The 19,846-nt window shown below is 42.8% G+C and overlaps 1 protein-coding gene and 1 long non-coding RNA gene across 4 annotated transcripts in view; one reads left to right on the top strand and one right to left on the bottom strand.

The window, feature by feature from the left end:
* The window catches only part of PBX3 (PBX homeobox 3), a 249,237-nt gene extending 239,386 nt beyond the window's left edge, over positions 1-9,851 (bottom strand). The window contains exons 1-2 of one of the 3 annotated variants that reach the window (XM_018055778.1): positions 9,539-9,851; positions 8,521-8,594 (exon numbers count right to left, since the gene is read on the bottom strand). In XM_018055778.1, coding sequence (XP_017911267.1) covers positions 8,521-8,594; positions 9,539-9,738 — 274 coding nt within the window. In that variant the 5' untranslated portion in view covers positions 9,739-9,851. Of the gene's footprint in view, positions 1-8,520; positions 8,595-8,759; positions 9,180-9,538 lie in introns of those variants that run through there. The other 2 variants (XM_018055780.1, XM_018055779.1) reach the window with 2 other exon arrangements.
* On the top strand, positions 11,712-19,588 carry LOC108637123. Its single transcript, XR_001918759.1, has 3 exons — positions 11,712-11,789; positions 17,498-17,561; positions 19,547-19,588. It is a non-coding gene; the product is annotated as an uncharacterized LOC108637123 (long non-coding RNA).

The following is a 19,846-nucleotide window of genomic DNA, read 5'->3' as shown; positions in this document are numbered from 1 at the left end:
CATGTATATTTTTTTAATGCTGTGATTTTTTTCCCCTATCAATGCCACTCAAGTGGAATGTCAAAAACTCCTCCCATTTCACTATAAATTCCTGTTTACAAAGGCTTAGTACATCTGAAAGCCAGTAGAAACCTTTTGTTCAAAAAACAATAATATGCAATTTCAAAAGCTTTTTGTTCCCATTTCAATCAAAACTAACTTCATATGTTTTAAATGAAATTCTGCAAGTAATCAGAGACTAATGAGGATTCATTGGTTTAACTAGTTCAGGGAGTCTGAGAAGGGAATGAGAATTTAAAGTCACCAAGTTTTTCATTTAGAAGAGCAGTTAATGTGCAGGTACACTAAGTCCTCTTCACTGAGAAATGCAATCAGGACCCTTGTCTCAGGAGAGACTCATCCCTCTGTCTGTGTGCACATTCCTGACTCCCATTAACATTAACAAGTACCACACATGCACACGAAAAGAAGCCAGCCTTAGTAGCCTGTATGCATGGCAGCTGTGGTGACTAAATAATCCATATGGCTCTGAAGAGAAGTTCTGCTTTGTTGGGTCTAGAGTCACAGTTACAGTGGTGGAATTCAGACACTCAAGCAAACCTCAGTCTGAATGTTTGATCCAAACCCCATCCTGTCCAACCACACCTCAGACTGCAGTTAAGCCTGGGTTTGGAAATTCTATCCTCGGCATGGTTTATACAGGTAGAAGTTCCATGTTTGAGGAAACTTTAATTTTTTCACAGGCCCAAAGTTCTGTTCTCCTCCCAATTCATCATTTCTATTCCTGCATTCACTCATCCATTTCCTTACAAAATGTAGGAAATCACATAATAGTTTCATAGAGAGAAAATCAAAGGCCTGGCTTAAATTGCAAAAGCAAAAGCAGAATCAAGTATGAAACACCATCTTCAACGTGAAAATCAAACAATATGGTAATCTTAAAACAACAGATACATGCTGAAATGCAAATTCCACAGGTTGTGTAAACGGTAGAATTTAACCACTAATTCTAATGCCTCCCAGCAACTAGAATTAGGTATTTAAGTGAGAGTTTTAATGCTCATTTAATATAGTCTCCTGAAGCCCAATCCAACAACTTCTTCATTTTTCCCTATGAAGAAAATATTCTTGTGAAGTTCAGTTTAGTGAAGACACACAAGTTTACACTTCTGAAAAGAATTCACTAGCCATATTCTGAAACTGGGCTCTAGGGAAAAAGACTAGATGATGCAAAATTCTTAGTATCCTTCCATGTATAGAGAACAAGATGAAAACTTCATATTTATCTCCAGTTAGATCAATTAATATTCAGAAAAGTTATGTAACATTACATTTAAATAACCATAGAGGGAAGAATCTACCAATGTTCTAGAAGCTTCTCTAGACCTTTCAATCAATTTTATTTATATGCAAAACCAAGAGAAACTTAAAAAAAAAAACAAAGCTCCTCCTGATGCTAAAGCTCTCAATTTACTGACAGGCAAATGGCTTCATGCTGCCACTTAATCTCATTTCTTGCATAATGCCCTCTAATTAGCATATCAAAGTGAATTAATACTTCTAGGGCATTAGCAATGGGGAAATCTGCTCCAGGCTCACAATAGCAGTTAAGAGAGAGCCAAGAAATCCTCAAAAACACCACAAACCACTTTGCATTGCAAAACTGTTCAATTTATTTATCCTCTCTCTCTAAACACTTTTACCGCACACTGTTTTACTACTGTTCACCAAACAAAATGATAATTGCCAAAGTTACCAGCATCTGCAATGCCTGTTTAGAATCTTAATTTAGATTATGTTGCAGATAATTTCTATATGCAACCATTTGTTCTATTATAAATGTTAATATAGAGACAGTGGAAATGTTGACATTCTCAATTAGTTAATTTGAATTTGAAATAAAATTTTATGGGATTTTAAAATTTATGAATTTTTTAATGTAAAAAGCCACCTGCTGGACTCTGATGCCTAAGAAATATGCTTTGAAAACTTATGTATCACATAAAACAAAATAAACAAAAAAAATCATTTTGCCATAACATATGTCGAGTCTCCCAACTAATGGTTTAAACATTGTGAGGAATCAGCAACATTAAAAGGATTACATTGGATACCAAGTTCTCATTAATATGATCACACAAAAAGGGTTATTGTTCAAAACAGTTTAACATTTGTAAAGCACTTAACTTGAAGAAAAGAAGTAGGAAACTTTTAACAATTATTTTTATCCATAATTAATTTTAACTGTCCTCAGTCCTAATGAGTGACTATCATGTTAGTCAAAAGTAAAAAAAATGCCACGCCAATTCAACTTAACACATTCTATCACACCAATATTTTTACTAGACATACACTCAAATTTAGTACCAAAGCAAACTACCATTAACCATCAAAAACTAAAGTCCACTAAAATTGAGGCATGAAAGAAACAAACATCTTATATTTATTGCATGTGTATATGTTCATGGAATACCTCTATTTTCAAAATAACAATAAAGAAGAAGAGATTCTGGTTACTATTCTGCCTACAAAGGGGGTAATTAGAATCAAGAGTTGAAGATTAATGAAATTTATTTTCAAATATGTTCTGTGTCTAAAGGCATAAAAACATGGTTTATTTTTTTCAGTGGCTCATTCAAGCATTTCCTACTAATTTATTTGCTAAATGTAACACTAATACAGAGCTCTGATAGCAATTTGTGTGTTTGATTAACTTCTACAACTTTGTAAAAAATCTTTTTAGCTAGATAGATCTAAAAAAACTTTGACCAATTCACACTACATAGTGATATAAATTATCTACTCTCTTCATATGTAAAGACTCAAATGGCCTACTGAAGTAGAGCAAATGTTTGAAAAGGTCAACATGGGAGGGAGTGTACAAGCATTGTTAGTCTGTTACTACCTAAATCATGCTGATACCACTGATAAATGGCTAAAACACAAGCCTGCTGAGAAAACTAATAAAACATAATTCTTATAATGTCAATACTGAAAGAATAAATGCCTAAAGTTGTTCATATGTACATAAATAGAGAGAAAATAGTATAAAAATCCTTATTTAGCATGATGTGTTCGGTACTGATCTGTTAGGTATTCTGAAATATTTCAATGTTATGAGTACAAAATAAAACGAATGATTTAGGGTGTGGTTCATGAATTTTGGTTTTTATTCTTCATAGCCATACTTCATATTACTTCATCCTATACAATGCCACCATAAACTATCAAAACACACATAATCCAAATAAGATGCTAAAGGTCCTGGAAGTAGCCATTTACAAAAGTTGTAAACAGAAATCTAAAAATACAAGCAAAATTAGTTAAAAGGAAAAGGATCCTAACATGAAAGATATACCCAGAAAATTTTTATGAAAGTCAAAGAACCAATGTGCTCTTTGAGGCAAGGCAAGGCTTCCTTTGCCACTGTATTAATATACTTCTGATTTGGATTAAAATTATGTAAATTAGCATAATAACATAGTAAAGTCCCAAATAAAAACCAAAACTACATAGATCTATAATAAAATGAAGTCCACTAAAATTGAGGCATGAAAGAATTACTTGCACAGATCAAGTTAGTATTGACAAGAGGGTTCAATATTCTTTTATTGGGAATAAGAAAAAAAGGTATGGAAGACAGGTCCATACTTTTAAAATAATACCTGCTTGATACTTTAGATCATGAAGTTCCAAACCAGTAGAGAAGATTTTTTTTCCTATGTTTTCTATGAATGTATTACATGTATTATCTTCTAAGGATGAGAGAAGAGTAAAGAAAGTTAGAAAAACATCACTCTTTACATCCTTCCTCAAAACTTCCTTAAAAAGCTCCAGTAAGCTAAGCAAATCTATAAAAATAAAAAATATTCTTAAATTACACAGGAAAAAATTTGCAATAAAGCAACAAAATTTATGACATTTCCAGGATACACTGACTTTGTAATTTTCCCTATTTAATCACTGAATATTTCCAATGTAAATAAGCGATAATGTCTAAAACTGATAAAAAATTTAAAACATTAAAAGTCCTTTAAAATTTGCTTCAAAATAATTGTGAAAGGGTGGGAGTTACAGAGAACACAAGATTGGCCAAGTGTTGCTAACTGCTGAAAGTAGGCAATGAGTTCATGGGGATTCAAGTTTCTCTTTATCTATATTTTTACAATTGAAGTTCTCCATAATAAAAAGGTTTTTAAAACTAGAAAATAGTTCCCAAAAACACAGAAATGAATCATGTATCAAACAGAGCATTTGTTTTTAAAACTCTGGAACAAACAATGATAACTATATTCGAAGTACTGCAAGAGCAACTTAAAAGAATACACAATATATATTATATGTAACATTTAGACTCACATACAACAATTTTCACCTTTCTTGTTAAAATTTCACTTGGTAGAATATTTGGATTTTATACACTAGGAATTGAAGAATTATCTGGCACTGTAAAAAGAAAAATGAACACATTTTTATATTGAAGCATTAAAAAAAGAAAGAAAACAGGCCAGAAAAAGAAGATGCCATGAGTCTCTAAACCCTTAGGGTCAGAAATAGAGGTGCTGACTGAGAGTACTGCCTTATCTCTCTGAAAGCTAGTCCCACTTACAGCAGTAAAGATAAAAGGTTTAATCATATATATCATATTCTAAACATATAAAAACTCACAAGCTACCTTCTTGATCCAGTTTTGATATGTAAAATCCTTACGACTCTTTCTAGGGAGGGTTCCTTTAAAAGCAAAGCATTTTTAATAGTAATTTTCTTCTCTTTAAACATAAAAAATACTTCAACCAGCCCAACCAGGCAAGCAGGCCTTTCTCCTCCCCTGCGGACACCTCCTGCAGTAGAGAAGTTCATTAAGTTTTATGATCTTCCCAAGTCAGTCCTGCTTATAAGCCTCACAAAGGCCACAAATCTGGCAAACCATCATGTATGCCATTAGACATTACTAGTAAATGAATGCTATTTAGGGTTTGTGGTGGCAATAAATCAGAGTTTGGTTGGCAGCTATCAACATGGAGTATTTTAACCTACCATTTAGAAAGGAAAAGGTTATGCTGATTTTTTTTCCTAATACACAACATTTTTTAACAATATGACTCTGATTATATACTAGAGTGTTGAATTTTCATTTTAAAATATTTTTAAATACATTTTTTTTTTCTCAAAAAGAGCCATTTCCTTTATTCAAACTCTCATAATTAAGGGCTTTGGAAAGAAGAGAGATTTGTGAGAATGGAATCCTCTCACAAAGTACTTCAACAATCAAGATTAAGGTGGCCAAAAAGATGTGAGGGAACGCCCCCAAAGAACTATGTAGATAAGGAGACTTCATAGTATCATGGATACTTAATAAGAGACAGATGGTAAAATGTGGCTAAAAAAGAAATCTTTAACAATTATCTCACTGGTCAATTACTTAGTTTTAAATGGGCAAATATCTTGTTTTAAAGCCTGTAACTTTCAGTTGCTTTCAAAATGCATAGCTATCACAATTCAACAGATATTTCTGTCCAAAAATAACTGAATGATAAATTTTATAAAAGAACACATTTTCAAGAAAAAGCAAGCATCTCATGGTATACTTTTCCTACCTCTGAACAAGAAAAAAAGTATAATTGTGGTAGATTATCCATTTATCTGTCAGAAGGGAAAAATACCTTTTCATATTTGGTAGAAGGGAAAAAAGATGTTTTTCAAACTAAACCCCTTATGTGCATCAGAACTGGCAGTGTTCACTGCCTGATCAGAAACCTCAAAAGCTACTGGCAGATCTGCAAATATACGGATTTTTTTTTAATGATTTTGTCTTATTTTTTAAAAAGCATAACCAAAATGACATTATCCACTGAAATGACAGCTTTACCCCCCATCTCCCCACTAGTCAACCCCCTACCCCTCTATTATGCAGAATAGAGTCATCATATAGTATTCCCAGTTTCTATTACAAATGACTAGGTAAACTTTCTCTAAGGTTATAGAGAATTAATCTTTGGATACTATGTTATTAGATTTAATAAAATGATTTTTTTAAAGCATTACATGATATACATTATAATCTACAGTGCTTATTTTATAAGCTCATGATGTTTCCAAAGCATGACTAGGAACAGATGGGGGAGGGGGGGAGGCCTGGAATTTGCTGCCCCAATTTCTTTGCTTCGGTAACACTAATGTCTACACAGCTGTTTTATTTCAAATCAAGGATTCTGAGTTCAGCGTCCCTGTCTCCTTCTAAGAGTAGTTTTGGAGAGTGAGGTGGAGCTCTGGGTAGTAGGGGAGAAAGGAGAGGAGAGAAAGAGCTTCACCCCCATCAATCATTCGGTACTTAAATCCCGTCCCTCTCGAGCTTAGAGAGGCTGGCAGGAAGATGCCTCAGCCCAGACAGCCGCCTTTACTCTTTGTCGGCCGTTGGCTTTTTACAAAAGAGATAACGTGCAAACTTGGATCCGCTGGCCAAAGCACAAAAAGGGAATCTAATTTACAAGTTATCTCTGAAAGCCTCAGAAACAATTTTCAAAACACAAAAATTTCTTTTGTCAGCTACCTCTTGCTTCTTAAACAGCAAGTGCCCTACCAAGGCTCTCTCTGCCAGTAATCCCAGACTCTGAAAAGACTTGTTTCTTTTTTGTAACTCACCTTTGACATGAGGTTGACTACACTTTCCTTTCAGAATGGTGTAACTAAGTCTTGTGCAAATAAGCAACTAGAGGACTTATGCTTCCTAATTGAATTCTGCCTGCTGCTAAATGTCTAAACAAGAAAAGCAGTTTGCTAGGTTTGGTTCTCAAACTAGCTAGGCCAAAACTTTAAAAAAGGCAAAAAAAAAAGAATCATGATAAGGGGGTGAGAAGGAAGGGATATCAGTCCCCTCTCCCTAGTAATATAATGCTATATAAAGTTGAATCAATCTTAATATTCACAACATAGTCAATACCCCAGTGCTTAGCTGTCAGCAGAAACTGAAGTGGAGCCCTGATAGCAAGAAAACCCTTGGACAGTAAGCAACATAATTTACTGAGAATTACTCACTTTTAGGCTTCTAAACTAAGAATCTCAAGATTTAGTGCTTGATGTCTTATTTTATAGTCAGATCAAAATTATCTACCGTTTTAAATCACAATGCTTTCTAAAGGTAGCTAAAAACCAACACAGAGTAAAAGTTAGTCATTTTAAAATGTCTGTGGTTTTCAAAATTAAAATATATCTTAAAAACACTCACTTGACATAAAGAAATCAAGCACACTATGTGAATGAAAAGCAGGAAAAGTAGTCTTTCAGGCTCTCAATATTTGCTGTTAATTATGGTTTTAGCATATATTTTAATAGACAGCAATAACCCTTCATCTTTTATTGATTACTTTTAGAATTAGAATAGAATTGCATGGTGGAAAATCTGTTTAAAAGGAGGACCACTCTTCTACCAACTAACAATTATATACAGTGCGCTAATTTGTATATTCAGTTTAAACACAATCACATTTAACCTTTTAAATACCTTCACTTAAATATTCCTATGCTTTGGACTTTAACTTTCTCTTCTATTTTTTGCCAACTTAAAAAACAGCAACTTTATAATACTGTATACCCAACAAAGACACACACAAATAAACAGTAAAGCTTGTTTAATGCATTTGTTTGCCATATACAGGGAAAATAATGCCTCAAACGAAATAATAAAATCTAAATTAAACCTCAAATTCTACTTGAGGCACTACCATCACCTCAAGACTTAAATAGTTTCAGTTTTCAAAAAGTCTAACAAGGAAACTAAACTGAGATGAATTGTCAGAAATTTGTCTAATATATACTTATAGTTTTCATTCCAGCACTTCTGCAAAAGCTGTCTTCTCATATATTCCCTGCCCTAAATACTTCAAAAATTGTTCAACCTGCACCTGTGGACCTTTCTCTACTTAATAAAATATATTAAGTATGTTTACAATGTAATGACTTCAAGCATAAAATTTAATAAAAGTAGTAATAGATATAATACATTGTATACGCCTAAACACATCATTACCCTTCCAGCTTCTTAAAAGTAGTATTCCGAACTAAAATACTAATTCAAACATACTTCTCGGGTCTGTGCAATTGCATCTATTCTTCTATCTGTGGAAATGAAGCTTAAGGCTAAGTGAAACAAAGTTCGGGATATGCTTCTCCGCGGGAGCCGGTCCCCGTGGCTCCTTTTAAAAACTGACATACAAACAAGGCGAAAGGAGCAGCAAAGGGTGGCTGGCGCTCCCGGCCCCCTCCCCGCCTGCAGCCAGAGGTGGCCGCTTGGGGACTGCGACCCTGCCCCGTCCACTCTACACTTCATTTTACACCAGGAGCGGAATTCAGAAATCGACTCCAGATTTATTGCAGTTTTTTCTCAAGATCAGGAGGTGGGAAGGAAAGAATGATCAAAGATGGCGGTGCCCAAAAGCAGCAGCTTTCAACTGGAGAGTCGAAGGAGTAGCTCGGACCCCACCTCAGGGGTCTCCAGGCCCACCGCGGGGCGCAGCGTCTTACCTGTTTTCTCTTTGATCTCACACAGGACACTGAAGAGCGCGGGTTTCATTCTGTGACAGTTCAGGGCATGTTTCCTAAAACACAAACAGCAAAACACAAAGGTATTAGCATCACCTATGGAATAATATGGCGCCTTCCTTAAGTTAGATCCAAGATTTAATTCCGGCCCCCTATTTTGGAAGGCTCTTTTGAACCCCGTCAAATCAACAGAAAACTCAAGTTGACTAGTTAGCGACAACCGGCAAGCTCTGGCGGCTACAGCTCCAGCCCGAACGCAGCGCGACCCATCTGCCGGGCAGGCAGCAGCCTCGGAGACCGCGGGGCGCGAACCCGTGCGGGGGAGCCGCGATCCGGGGGCAGAAGGCGGCGACTCAGGGGAGAAGACAGCGTGGAGGGGCTCCCGCGTCCGCCCTCCGCCGGGGCAGCGGGCGCGGAACCGGCGGCCGGCCGACTGCGGCCAGCGGGCGGTGACAGCTCGGCAAAGTTTGCGAGGCGGCCCTCCCTTCCCGAGAACTTGGCCGCTCGCGCCCGGACCCGCCGGGGAACCGCCCAGAGCCCCGCGCCCGGGCTGGGGCGGCCTCCCGCACAGCGAGGTCGTCCAGCGGCCGAGCGGAGCCGGGGTGCCGGGACTCCGGGCCGAGGAGAAAGTTGCACTTCCCTCAAGTGCGGCCCGGGGCCCGCTCGCGGCGGCGTGCAGCCGGGTCCGGGCGGGAGGTTTGAATCCGTGCGAGGGGGCCGGGCTGCCAGAGGGCCGGACGCGGGGAGGTGGGGTGAGAGAAACCCACGAAATCCACGCGGCACCAAGTCCGTCCCGCGCCCCGAGAGCAACTTTGCCGACTCCCGCCCGCGTCGAGGGGCGCTGGGCAAGTTCCCCAGAGGCCGGGGCCGGAGGCCTCTTTTCGGAGAAAGTTCCCCGCCCGGGGCTGAGGCCCTGGCCCGGGCACAACCCGGGCCGGGACTCTGCCGCGGGCCCGGCTCCCGCACACATACAAAAGATGCTTAATGAGACGACACCAACTTTGCTTGCGCCTCGTCCAAGCTCTGGTCGGTGATGGTCATGATCTGGTGGAGGATGTCGCCGATGTCCTGCTTCCTGCCGTCGCCGTCCGCCCCTTCGTGGCCGTGAGGGGGAGGCGGCAGGGCCATGCCCCCCTGCACCGAGTGGCCGGCCAGGTTCACCCCGGCCAGAGTCTGCAGCATCCTGGATTGATCGTCCATCCCGCCGCGTGCGGGCGGGAGCGGGCGGCGGCGGCGGCTGAGGCGAAGGCTGAGGCGGCGGCGGCGGCGGCGACGAGGGAGGAGAAGAAAGAGGGGGAGGGGGAGGGGGAGGCGGCCGCGCGCTCCCCGCCCGCGCGGGGAGGGGGCGGCCCGGCCGGCGGGGCCCGCGGCTGAGGCAGTGCGGACGGGCGCCCGGCTCTGGCTTCCGCCGCCGCCGAGGCTGAGGAGAAGCGGCGGGCGGAAGCGCCGGGCTCCGCGGTGGTGGCAGAGGCGGACGCAGCGGCGCCCGCTGCCCTCACGCGGCCGCCGCGCCGCCTCCTCGCCGCCGCGCGCCCCGCCGGGTAGCCCCGCGCAACTTGCTCCTCAGCGCCGGCCGAGTTGCCGGGACGCCCGCCGCCCCCCGCGCCAGCCTGCGCACTCCCCTCCCTCGCCCGCCGCCGCCGCCGCCGCCTCGGCCGGGCGGGATCCGAACCCCGGCGGCCCCGGGGGAGGGAGCGGCGGCGGCGGCGGCAGGCGGCGGCGGAGGAGGGCCGGCGGGCGGGCCGGCCGAGAAGAGCTAGAGGGGCGGAGGAGGAAAGTTTGGGAGCTAGCGGGCCGGCGCGGCGGGGGCACTGAGCCCGATGAAGGGCCCCGGCGGGCCGCGCGCCGGGCGGACAGCAGATTGATGGGGGGAGAGAAGTCGCCGCCGCCACAGCCAGAGCCGCGCACCCTCCCAGCAGCCGCCGCGGACCGGGCTCGAAGGCCGTTCGGCTGAGGGATTGACAGGCTGCCAGTGCCACTCACTCACTGCGGCCCCGGACGCCCGGGGGGGGGGAGGGGCGGGGGCCAGAGGGGGGCGGGAGAGCGCTCCGCACGCCCCGCCCCCGGGGGCGGCGCGCGCTCTCATTGGGTCTTGCGCCTCCCGCCGCCGGCGCTGGCACCGCCCCCGGGCTTCGGTCCTGCCCCTCTGGCCTCCGAGCCCCTGCCCCCCGAGAGCGCGCCCCCGGTCCCCTCAAGCCTCATCGCGTCCTGGCCCCCGGGATAGGCCGGCCCGCAGGCATCGTTCCCGCACCCTGATTTCTGCTCCTAGTGTTAGCAGTCATAGGTGCCAAGAGTTGTGTTCGGGACACTAGGCAACTCGCTCCAAGGCCAACCATGTGCTTCCCCGCAGCGCCCTGAGCTTCACGCCTCGGACAGCGCCTGGTACACTTTCCCGCTCTTCCGGTCGGGAGGTGGTATCCTCAGGGTACCCGGCCGCCCGTCCCAGGCCAATCGAATCGCACTCGGAGCCGAAAGAGGCGGGACGGAGTCAAGAAAGGGATATCCTTATTGGAGCGTTCGAAAAGCCCTGGGCAGAGAGGCGGGGACGCCGCGGATGGTGACCCCGCCCACCCCGCGATCACCATAGTAACCGAGAGGTCACTGCTCGGAGTTGGTTCCAGCGCTCTAGCCTTGCGCTGTCCCTCAAGAGGTGACCAGGTAAGGTAGAAGTCCTTTGTCCTGCATGCTTGATGCCTAAACTCAGCGGATCTGAGTAATATACACTTTTCTTGAAAGAGGAGCACATGAAAATGTGTCAGAGGAAAGTGGATTTGGGAGGAGCGGAAAGGTTTGATATCCAGGACTAATATAAATTTACAACCTTTCATACAATGTGCAGTTCCTGGTAATCCAGGGAGTCCTTCAGCAAGATCTGCTTTTAGCTACCTCCAGATAGACTAAAGCTGCAAAATGAACTTTATTATAAAGAATATTTATTTCAGTGTAGACTGGATTCTACTTATAAATTTACCCCACCACCATGAGTCATTTAATGTTGGTGACTCCAGCCACAGATTGTCATATATATAGCAGTTTTTCTTCCATTGTACTCTGCCTACAAACGACTAAATGCTCACATTACTTGGGGGTCTAGACTTCCAGCTCTTGTGGACGCTTGAGCTTTCTCTTAACCTAATTTCCCTAACAGAGCTTCCTCATATTTTCCCCATTTTAGATCCATGGAGCTCACCCTCGATGGACCCTTCGGTTAGGTGGTTCTGAAAAGTCCTCTTGTTTCTTCGCCAAACTCAGTAAGCTGCCTTACCTGAAACCAAAAATAGGGGTGTGAGGTATGAAAAATGGTTCTTACTCTGCAGGGTTTAATGTAGGACAAGCAGTTCTTTACATGCCAGATGGATTCTTGGAATGAAGCAGGCTACTCGGTTCCAGGTTCTTTCCTTCGTATGTTGTGTGTACTTTTAAATACTCCCCACTGCAAAGCTAATAGCTAACGTTACAGTAAGGCAAGCTAAAATCTTTACAAACTGCGCAGCTGCTGGAGAGGGCGTTCCAAACAATCCACTCTGCCTCTTACTTCCAAAGAACAAGCCCCCTTATGTTCATTAATATTCCCAGCTCCTCTGTAGCCCATTTATGTGTCGGGTTTCTGATTCTTCTTTTGAGCCCCCATTATGGGTTACTCATAGTCATCATTGATTGGACTTTCTCTTTATTCTTAATGTGTTTTTCAAAACTGTCACCACATCCTTATATATTTTTGCATTAAGGAGCAAGAACAAACAGCCAATCTTCCATAATTCTCCAAAGATGAAGATGTAAAACCACAGAATTCTATCTGAAAGATACCTTCAGCTCTAAACTCCTTCCAGCTCTAAAATTCAATGATCCTGTGACTCACTATCAGGCCTCCTCCCTGCCTTCCTTCTAGGCTCGTAATCTTGACTAATCAGTCATGAGGATGAGGCTAATTAGCAACGGGGATTTATGGTTATTTCTAGCCCTCTCCAAACAATGAGTTATGTAAGCAATGCAACATATATAAAAATGTAAATAAAATTAAAGAAACACGCAAATAAAGGCAAATGGGATGTATGGGCTACGTAAACAAATGAGAACATAAAAACATAAATTAGAATTAAGAAAACAGTTAAACAAATGCCAGCAATTAGGAGTAAAACAACTTGTTAAATGTCTCGCACCCGCAGCTATTTTATAACACACACCTCTAAACCCATGGTCATTCAGTGATGTGGAAACTTGATACCATAATTCTGCATTAAGTGATTGGATTAGATTGACCTTCTGCTTGGGAGGTTTCCCTTTTTGTTATCGTCAGTATGAGTTGCAGTAAAAGCCAGGGGGTCCTAGCAAGGATTCCCTCACAGACTTATTGACAACCACTATCGATTTAAAGCATAAATTCTTTTAGATTGGTTTCCAAGCCCCGATAAACAGTGTCACCTAATTCTGAATACCCCCACAATCTACTGTGTTTTTGCGAGTTTCTCACTTGGGATGTTGCCTTATCTCACTCAGCAATCTGAGTCACATGGTTGGTGCCTTCACAGATAATAGAACAGAACCTCTCTAAGTACCTAAATCCATCTTTGCTGTTTCTAAGACAGTGATTATTAAAAAGTCAAAGGAAATGTAATTTATTTTTGGTGAGTGTACATTCGTGTAAAGTTAACAGTGAAAAAGTGGTGAAAACCAAGTAGGGGCCACTCTCTCATATTCGTTCCTTTCCATGAGTTTGGTTCATACTAACGATGCCGTCATACCATCACCTCTACCAATACAGTGATCATCACAGCAGATGCCATTTTCACGCAGTCTCTCTGAGTGGGACATTGTGCTCTGTGTTCTTACTTCATCTTATTTCAATCTCACAACAGGCCAATCTAGGTGAAATTATTAAATATAAGGAAACAGACTGAAAGAGGGTAAGAAACTTATATAAGACCTCCAAGTCAGTTGGTATTAGACCTTGGATTCAAATCTTGATCTGTGTGGCTACAAAGCCCACCCTATGAAACACTGCCCCCCAAAAAATGTATATGTGTGTATGTATATATATATATATATAATTCAATCAAGGGCTTCTCTTGGGACTCAGTAAATGCCTGAAATGCAGGAGACCCGGAGTTCAATCCCTGGGTCGAAAGATTCCCTGGAGAAGGGAATGGCCACCCACTCCAATATTCTTGCCTGGGGAATTCCATGGACAGAAAAACCTAGCTGGCTACAGTCCACAGGTTTGCAAACAGTTGGACACAACTGAGCAACTAACACAACAACATCGGATTAAAAATCACAAGGCTTTGACAGGTAAACTGTAAATTGATGAAAATAACCAAGCACTTAATAAAAAGAGGTTAACTCTGTGAGAGATTAGAGAAATCTAGGTCTCATGGCAGTAGAGCAGGGAAATTGAAGAATAAAGCCCAGCAAGGCTATTCTTCATAGCCATCTAGGACCTTGCCTCTCTGAGGCTTTCCAGCCATGCCTGCCTTCACTAATCATCTGCTCTAAACTCTGGCTGAATATATTGCCTATAATAGGTAATTTACCACCATACTAGATGGACCCATGTTGTTTTCTCTCAATTCACCCGTTTCCTCACCTAGTTCATTTGCATGTTAAGGACAAAGTATGTATTTTGAGATGGACCATCACATGACTGATTTGACTTTAAAAAACAAAAACTAAGATGTCGAGACTTCCCTGTTGGCCCAATGGCTAAGATTCTGAGCTCCCAATGCAGGGGGCCCAAGTTTGATCCCTGGTCAGGGAACTAGATCTCGTATGCTGCAACTAAGACCTGGCACAGTCCAATTAAAAAAAAAAAAAAAAAAAAAACCTTAGGTGTCTAAGAAGTCCCTTTGGGGAAACTGACTAAATCCTTATTCCCAAATATATCACTGCTCCATCACTTTGGGAATGATTCTTTAAAAGTGGTCTTTACAGTTGTTAGCACATGTGACCTGTGACAAATCTTCACTTCTGAAAATGTATTTGACTGAGCAACCAAAGGATCAGTGAGACAACAGTTCACCCTCCTTTAAAAAATATTTATTTTAATTTATTTTTGACTGCATCGGATCTTAGTTGCAGCACACAGGTCCTTCATCGTGGTTCACAGGCTTCTCTCTAGTTGTGGTGTGCAGGCTTGATTGCCCCACCAGGGATCAAACCCAAGTCCCCTACATTGGTAGGTGGATTCTTAACCTCTGGACCACCAGGGATGTCCCTATGAGGTGCTTAAAAAAGAATAATTATTGGAATATGTAATTTCTGAAAGGTTTGATAGAAAGCCCCATCTTTAATGTCCTTTCATTCCTCATAACACCTGGTAGAGTGCAGTCTCATGCATAGTATACACTTGGGGCCAACTCTGTCAATTGCTGTTATCCAGTGGCCCACCTCCTTCCGTGCTGGTAGAACCCTGATTATTCTGATGGCAATGTGCTCAGTCTCAGTCAAGTTCCAAGTTGAGTATGATCATCTCATCTCCTGCTTTCTGAACCTATCAGAGGGATAGATTTGTCTCCTGATTTAAAGGAAAAGGACAGTCTAAAAGAAGAGTCTAAGGAGATATGACAGCTAAATGTAAAATGGTGTCCCAGATTGGTTTCTGGAACAGAAAAGGGACATTTAGGTAAAAACTAAAGAAATCTGAATAAACTATGGACTTTTGTTAACAATAATATATCACTAATGGCTCATTAATTGTACATTAAACAAGCATACTGTATTATTATAAGATGTTAATAATAGGGGAAACCAGGTGGGAGATACTGGAGAACCCTCTGTACTATCTTATCATTTTTCTGTAAATATTCTAAAATAAAACATTATTAAAAATAAATATAAACTAAGTGGGGCAGAGAGATATGGAGAGTCTAGGTTCCTGATAAGGGCCTCCCCAGTGGCTCAGAGGTTAAAGCATCTGCCTGGAATGCGGGAGACCCGGGTTCGATCCCTGGGTCAGGAAGATCCCCTGGAGAAGGAAATGGCAACCCACTCCAGTACTCTTGCCTGGCGAATCCCGTGGAGGGAGGAGCCTGGTAGGCTACTATTCCACGGGGTCACAAAGAGTCAGACACAACTGAGCGACTTCACTTTCACTTTCACTTAGGTTCCTGAAGACATTGTTGAGTATGTGAACAAAACTAAATTGCTAATTCTAGTTATGTGAGAAAATCTAATTTCTATTTTATAGTTCCTGAACTTCCCTGGTGATCCAGTGGTTAAAAATCTGCCTGTCAATGCAGAGAACATAGGTTCGATCCCTGGCCCAGGAAGATTCCACATGTCGTGGGGCAACTAAGCTCATTCGGTACAGCTACTGAACCCATGTGCCCTAGTGCCCATGAGAAGCCAACAGAAGAAGTCTCGGCACCACGGCTAGAGAGTAGTCCCTACTTGCTGCAACTAGAGAAAGCCCTCGGGGAGCAACAAAGACACAGCACAGACAAAAATTAATGAAGAATTTTAAAAAAAATCATAAAAATAAATAATAATAAAATTCCTCTTGGTTGGGTTTCCCACTACTTCCAGCAAATCTAATCTCACACTGTTAATATATAAAGGATGGAAAGATGGAAGAATAGCCTAACACAGTGCCTGATATAAAATATGATCTACAGGTCAGAAGATATAACCCCAAAAATATCTGATCTTTGTCCTAGGTCCCTAGGGAGATAACTTCTAAAATCTTTGAAATTTACCAAGATATAGGAGTGTCTATGCTGGAGGAGGAAATGGCAACCCACTCCAGTATTCTTGCCTGGAAAATCCCATGGACAGAGGAGCCTTGAGGACTATAGTCCATAGGGTCACAAAGAATGGGACACGACTGAGTCACTGAGCACAGCAGGATTATCTTTGTTAAGCCCCTCGTTCACACCCAAGTTTATGCTAACAAGAAGACTCAGGATTAGGAGCTGATCAACAGAAAGACCAACCATGTAACAAGAGGTTTGGGGCTTTAAACCAGTTTATCTTCCCAGGAAGGAAAGGGAACTGGAGATGGAGTTCAGTTCTGTGGCCAATGAATCAATCAATCATGCCTACATAATGAAACCCTAATAAAAACCCTATATACCAAAACTCACTGGAGCTTCCTGGTTGGTAAACACACTGACACTGTGAGGAGAGAGCCTGCATTCAGGACCTTGACCTATGTGTCTCTTCATGTGACTGGTCCTGACTTATATCCTTTACAATAAGCCTGTAATTATAAGTGTAGTGCTTTTCAGACTTCTCTGTCCTTCCAGATAGTATTGAACCTGAGGGAGGCATGGGAATACCCAAACTTGTAGCAGGTTGGTCAAAAGTGCAGGTGGTCTGGGGAACCTTGAACTTGCAGCTGTCATCTGAAGTGAGGGCAGTCTTATTGGTCTCTGGATTAATTAGCTATTGCTATGTAATAAAGTACCCAAAACTTAAATGTTTAAAACAACAAACAGTTATTATCTTAAAGTTTTGTATGTTAGGAATTTGGATATAATTTAGCTGGGTGCCTCTGACCTAGGCGCTCTCGCAAGGCTTCAAACAAGGTGACACCCAGAGCTTATAGTCACTTCAAAGCTCGCCAGGAGGAGGATCCACTTCCTAGCTCATTCGCATGGCTATTGACTGCTCTCAGGTGCTCAATGACTGTTAGCCAGAAACATCAGTACCTCAATCTCTGGGTCTCTCCATAGGACAGCTCACAACATGATTGCTGGCTTCCAAAAGAGTGAGGAAGCCAGAGAGCAAGAAAGGGCAGGCAAGAGGGAAGTCGGTCTTTTTTTTTTTTAGTTGTGGGATGCAGACTCTTTAGTTGCAGCATGTGAGATCTAGTTCCCCAACCAGGGATCAAACCCAGGCCCCCTGTACAGAGCACAGAGTCCTAGCCAGTGGACCACCAGGAGAGTCTCAGAAGTCAGTCTTCTTATAAACTCATTTCATAAGTGACATACTAACACTTCTGCCGTGTTCTCTTTATTTGAAGCAAGTCACTAGATCTAACCTACACTCCAGGGGAAGAGGATGACTCAGAACATGATTATCAGGAGGTAAGTGTCACTGGGAGCTGCTATGGACTGTGCCTATCCCCAAATTAGTAAATTGAAGCCATGACCCATAATGTGTTAGCATTAAGAGGTGAGGCCTTTGGAAGGCTGCTGCTGCTGCTGCTAAGTCGTTTCAGTCGTGTCTGACTCTGTGCGACCCCGTAGACAGCAGCCCACCAGGCTCTGCCGTCCCTGGGATTCTCCAGGCAGGAACACTGGAGGCAGTCAGATTTAAATGAGGTAATGAAGGTGGGGACTCCAGGTTGAGATTAATACCCTCATGAGAAAAGGAAGAGGACTTCGCTGTTGGCGCAGTGGTAAGCAGTCTGCCAACCAATGCAGTATGTGTGTGCGCATGCACTCAGTCATGTCCAACTCTGTGACCCCATGGGCTATAGCCCGCCTGGCTCCTCTGTGCATGGGATTCTCCTAGCAAAAATACTTTATCTGTTGAGCCATTGGGGAAGCCATACAGAAGTGGCTAAATGTCTAAGTGTTGAGTAAATGCCGGTTTGATCCCTGGTAGAGGAACTAAGGGCTTCCCAGGTGGCGCTAGTGTTAACCCACCTGCCAATGCAGGAGATGTAAGACAGGCGGATTCTATCCCTAGGAAGATCCCCTGGAGGAGAAAATGGTAACCCACTCGAGTATTCTTGCCTGGAGAATCCCACGGACAGAGAAGCCTGGCGGGCTACAGTCTATGGGGTCGCAGTGTCGTACAGACTGAAGCAACTTAGCACACACGCATGGGGAACTAAGATCCCACATGCCTTAGAGCAACTAGCCTGCGTGTTGCAACTACTGAGCGTGTGATCCACGAGAGAAGTCCGCATAACCAGCATAGCCACCAAAAAAAAAAAGAAGAAGAGATACCAGAGCTTCCTCTCTCTGCCATGTGAGAATACAGAGAGAAGGCAGTCATCTGCAAGCCAGGTAGAGGGCTCTTATCAGAACCCCACATGCTGGCATCTCTCAGGTTCCCCCAGCTTCAGAACTGTGAGAAATGAATGACTGTGGTTTATACCACCCAAGCTAAAGTATTTTGTTACAGCAGTTCAACCTGACCAAGGGAGGCATCATCCTCCAAATTTAATTCTCAACGCCAGGTCAGATCATGGCATGACCCTTGCCCCATCTCACATTGGATCTACCTCTGTGATGTGCTTCTTAGCCAGGCCTTCAAGGCCCTAAATAAGCTCCCCCAGTTCTGTCTCTCTAGCCATCTTCCCCCCTGTTCCCATATGCTGAATGTGTTAATCAGTCCTAATGCCCCACACTTAGAGAGTTCTTCCTTTTCCTTATACTGTTCCCTTCAGTGAGAATGCATACCCAAGGTTTACCCTCTTCAATAATGCTGTCTAACCTGTTTCACTTACAGTATCTCTACCAAGCCTCAAAATAACTCAAAGATCTTAAGACAAGTCATATGAAACCCGTGTTGTAGATAAGACTCAGAAAATAACAAGCTACTGACACTTATTGAGCACTTAGTTTGCGGCAGGCACTATGCTAATGGTTTCTCATGCTTGATCTAGTTAAACCCTCGTGACAACCCTATGAACTGGGCGTTGACCTCCCTATTCATTGTTAGAGAAACTGAGACCTAGAGATGTCAAATAACTTGACTGAGGCCACGTGGCTGATGAATGAACTATGACTCAAGCAAGCCTTCTGGCTCAGCATTCTTGCAAATAACCCCTATGTTACACTGCCTATAAGGGGGTTATGTTACCTATCCTAAGATCCCCCCATTACTAAGTGACAGAGTGGAACTGGAACTAGAAATTTCCAACCATTTCCACCATACATATTGTCTCCCTGCTCTAGTGTCACCACTAGAAACCCTTTCTAAGCCCCAAAAGGAAGTAAATCCTTCATTTTGAGTTCCAAGTATCACTCAGGTTCTTATAAATGTGTACCCTTTTTTTTTTAAATTGTATTTAAATATACATAACATCATTTTAACCATTTAAAAATCTTTATTTCAGCCAATAGCATTGAGCACATTCACACCGGTGGGCCCATCCCCAGTATCCATCTCCAGAACTTTTCCATCTTTCAAAACTGAAACTCTGTACCCATTGAACTCTCACTCCCCGTCACTCCTTCCCCCAGCCCCTGGCCACCACTAGTTTATGTATCTATGAATTTGCAATAAGTACCTTACATAAATGGAATCATACAATATTTTGTCCTTTTGTCACTGGCTTATTTCATTTAGTGTAAAATCTTAAAGGTTCATCCATGCTGTAGCATTTCCTGTAGAGTTTCTTCCTTTTTAAGGCTGG

The sequence above is a fragment of the Capra hircus genome, chromosome 11 (genome assembly GCF_001704415.2).
Source record: "Capra hircus breed San Clemente chromosome 11, ASM170441v1, whole genome shotgun sequence".
NCBI classification, from domain to species: domain Eukaryota; kingdom Metazoa; phylum Chordata; class Mammalia; order Artiodactyla; family Bovidae; genus Capra; species Capra hircus.
The sequence above is the reverse complement of the archived record's forward strand: the minus strand, read 5'-3'. Positions and strand labels throughout refer to the sequence as shown.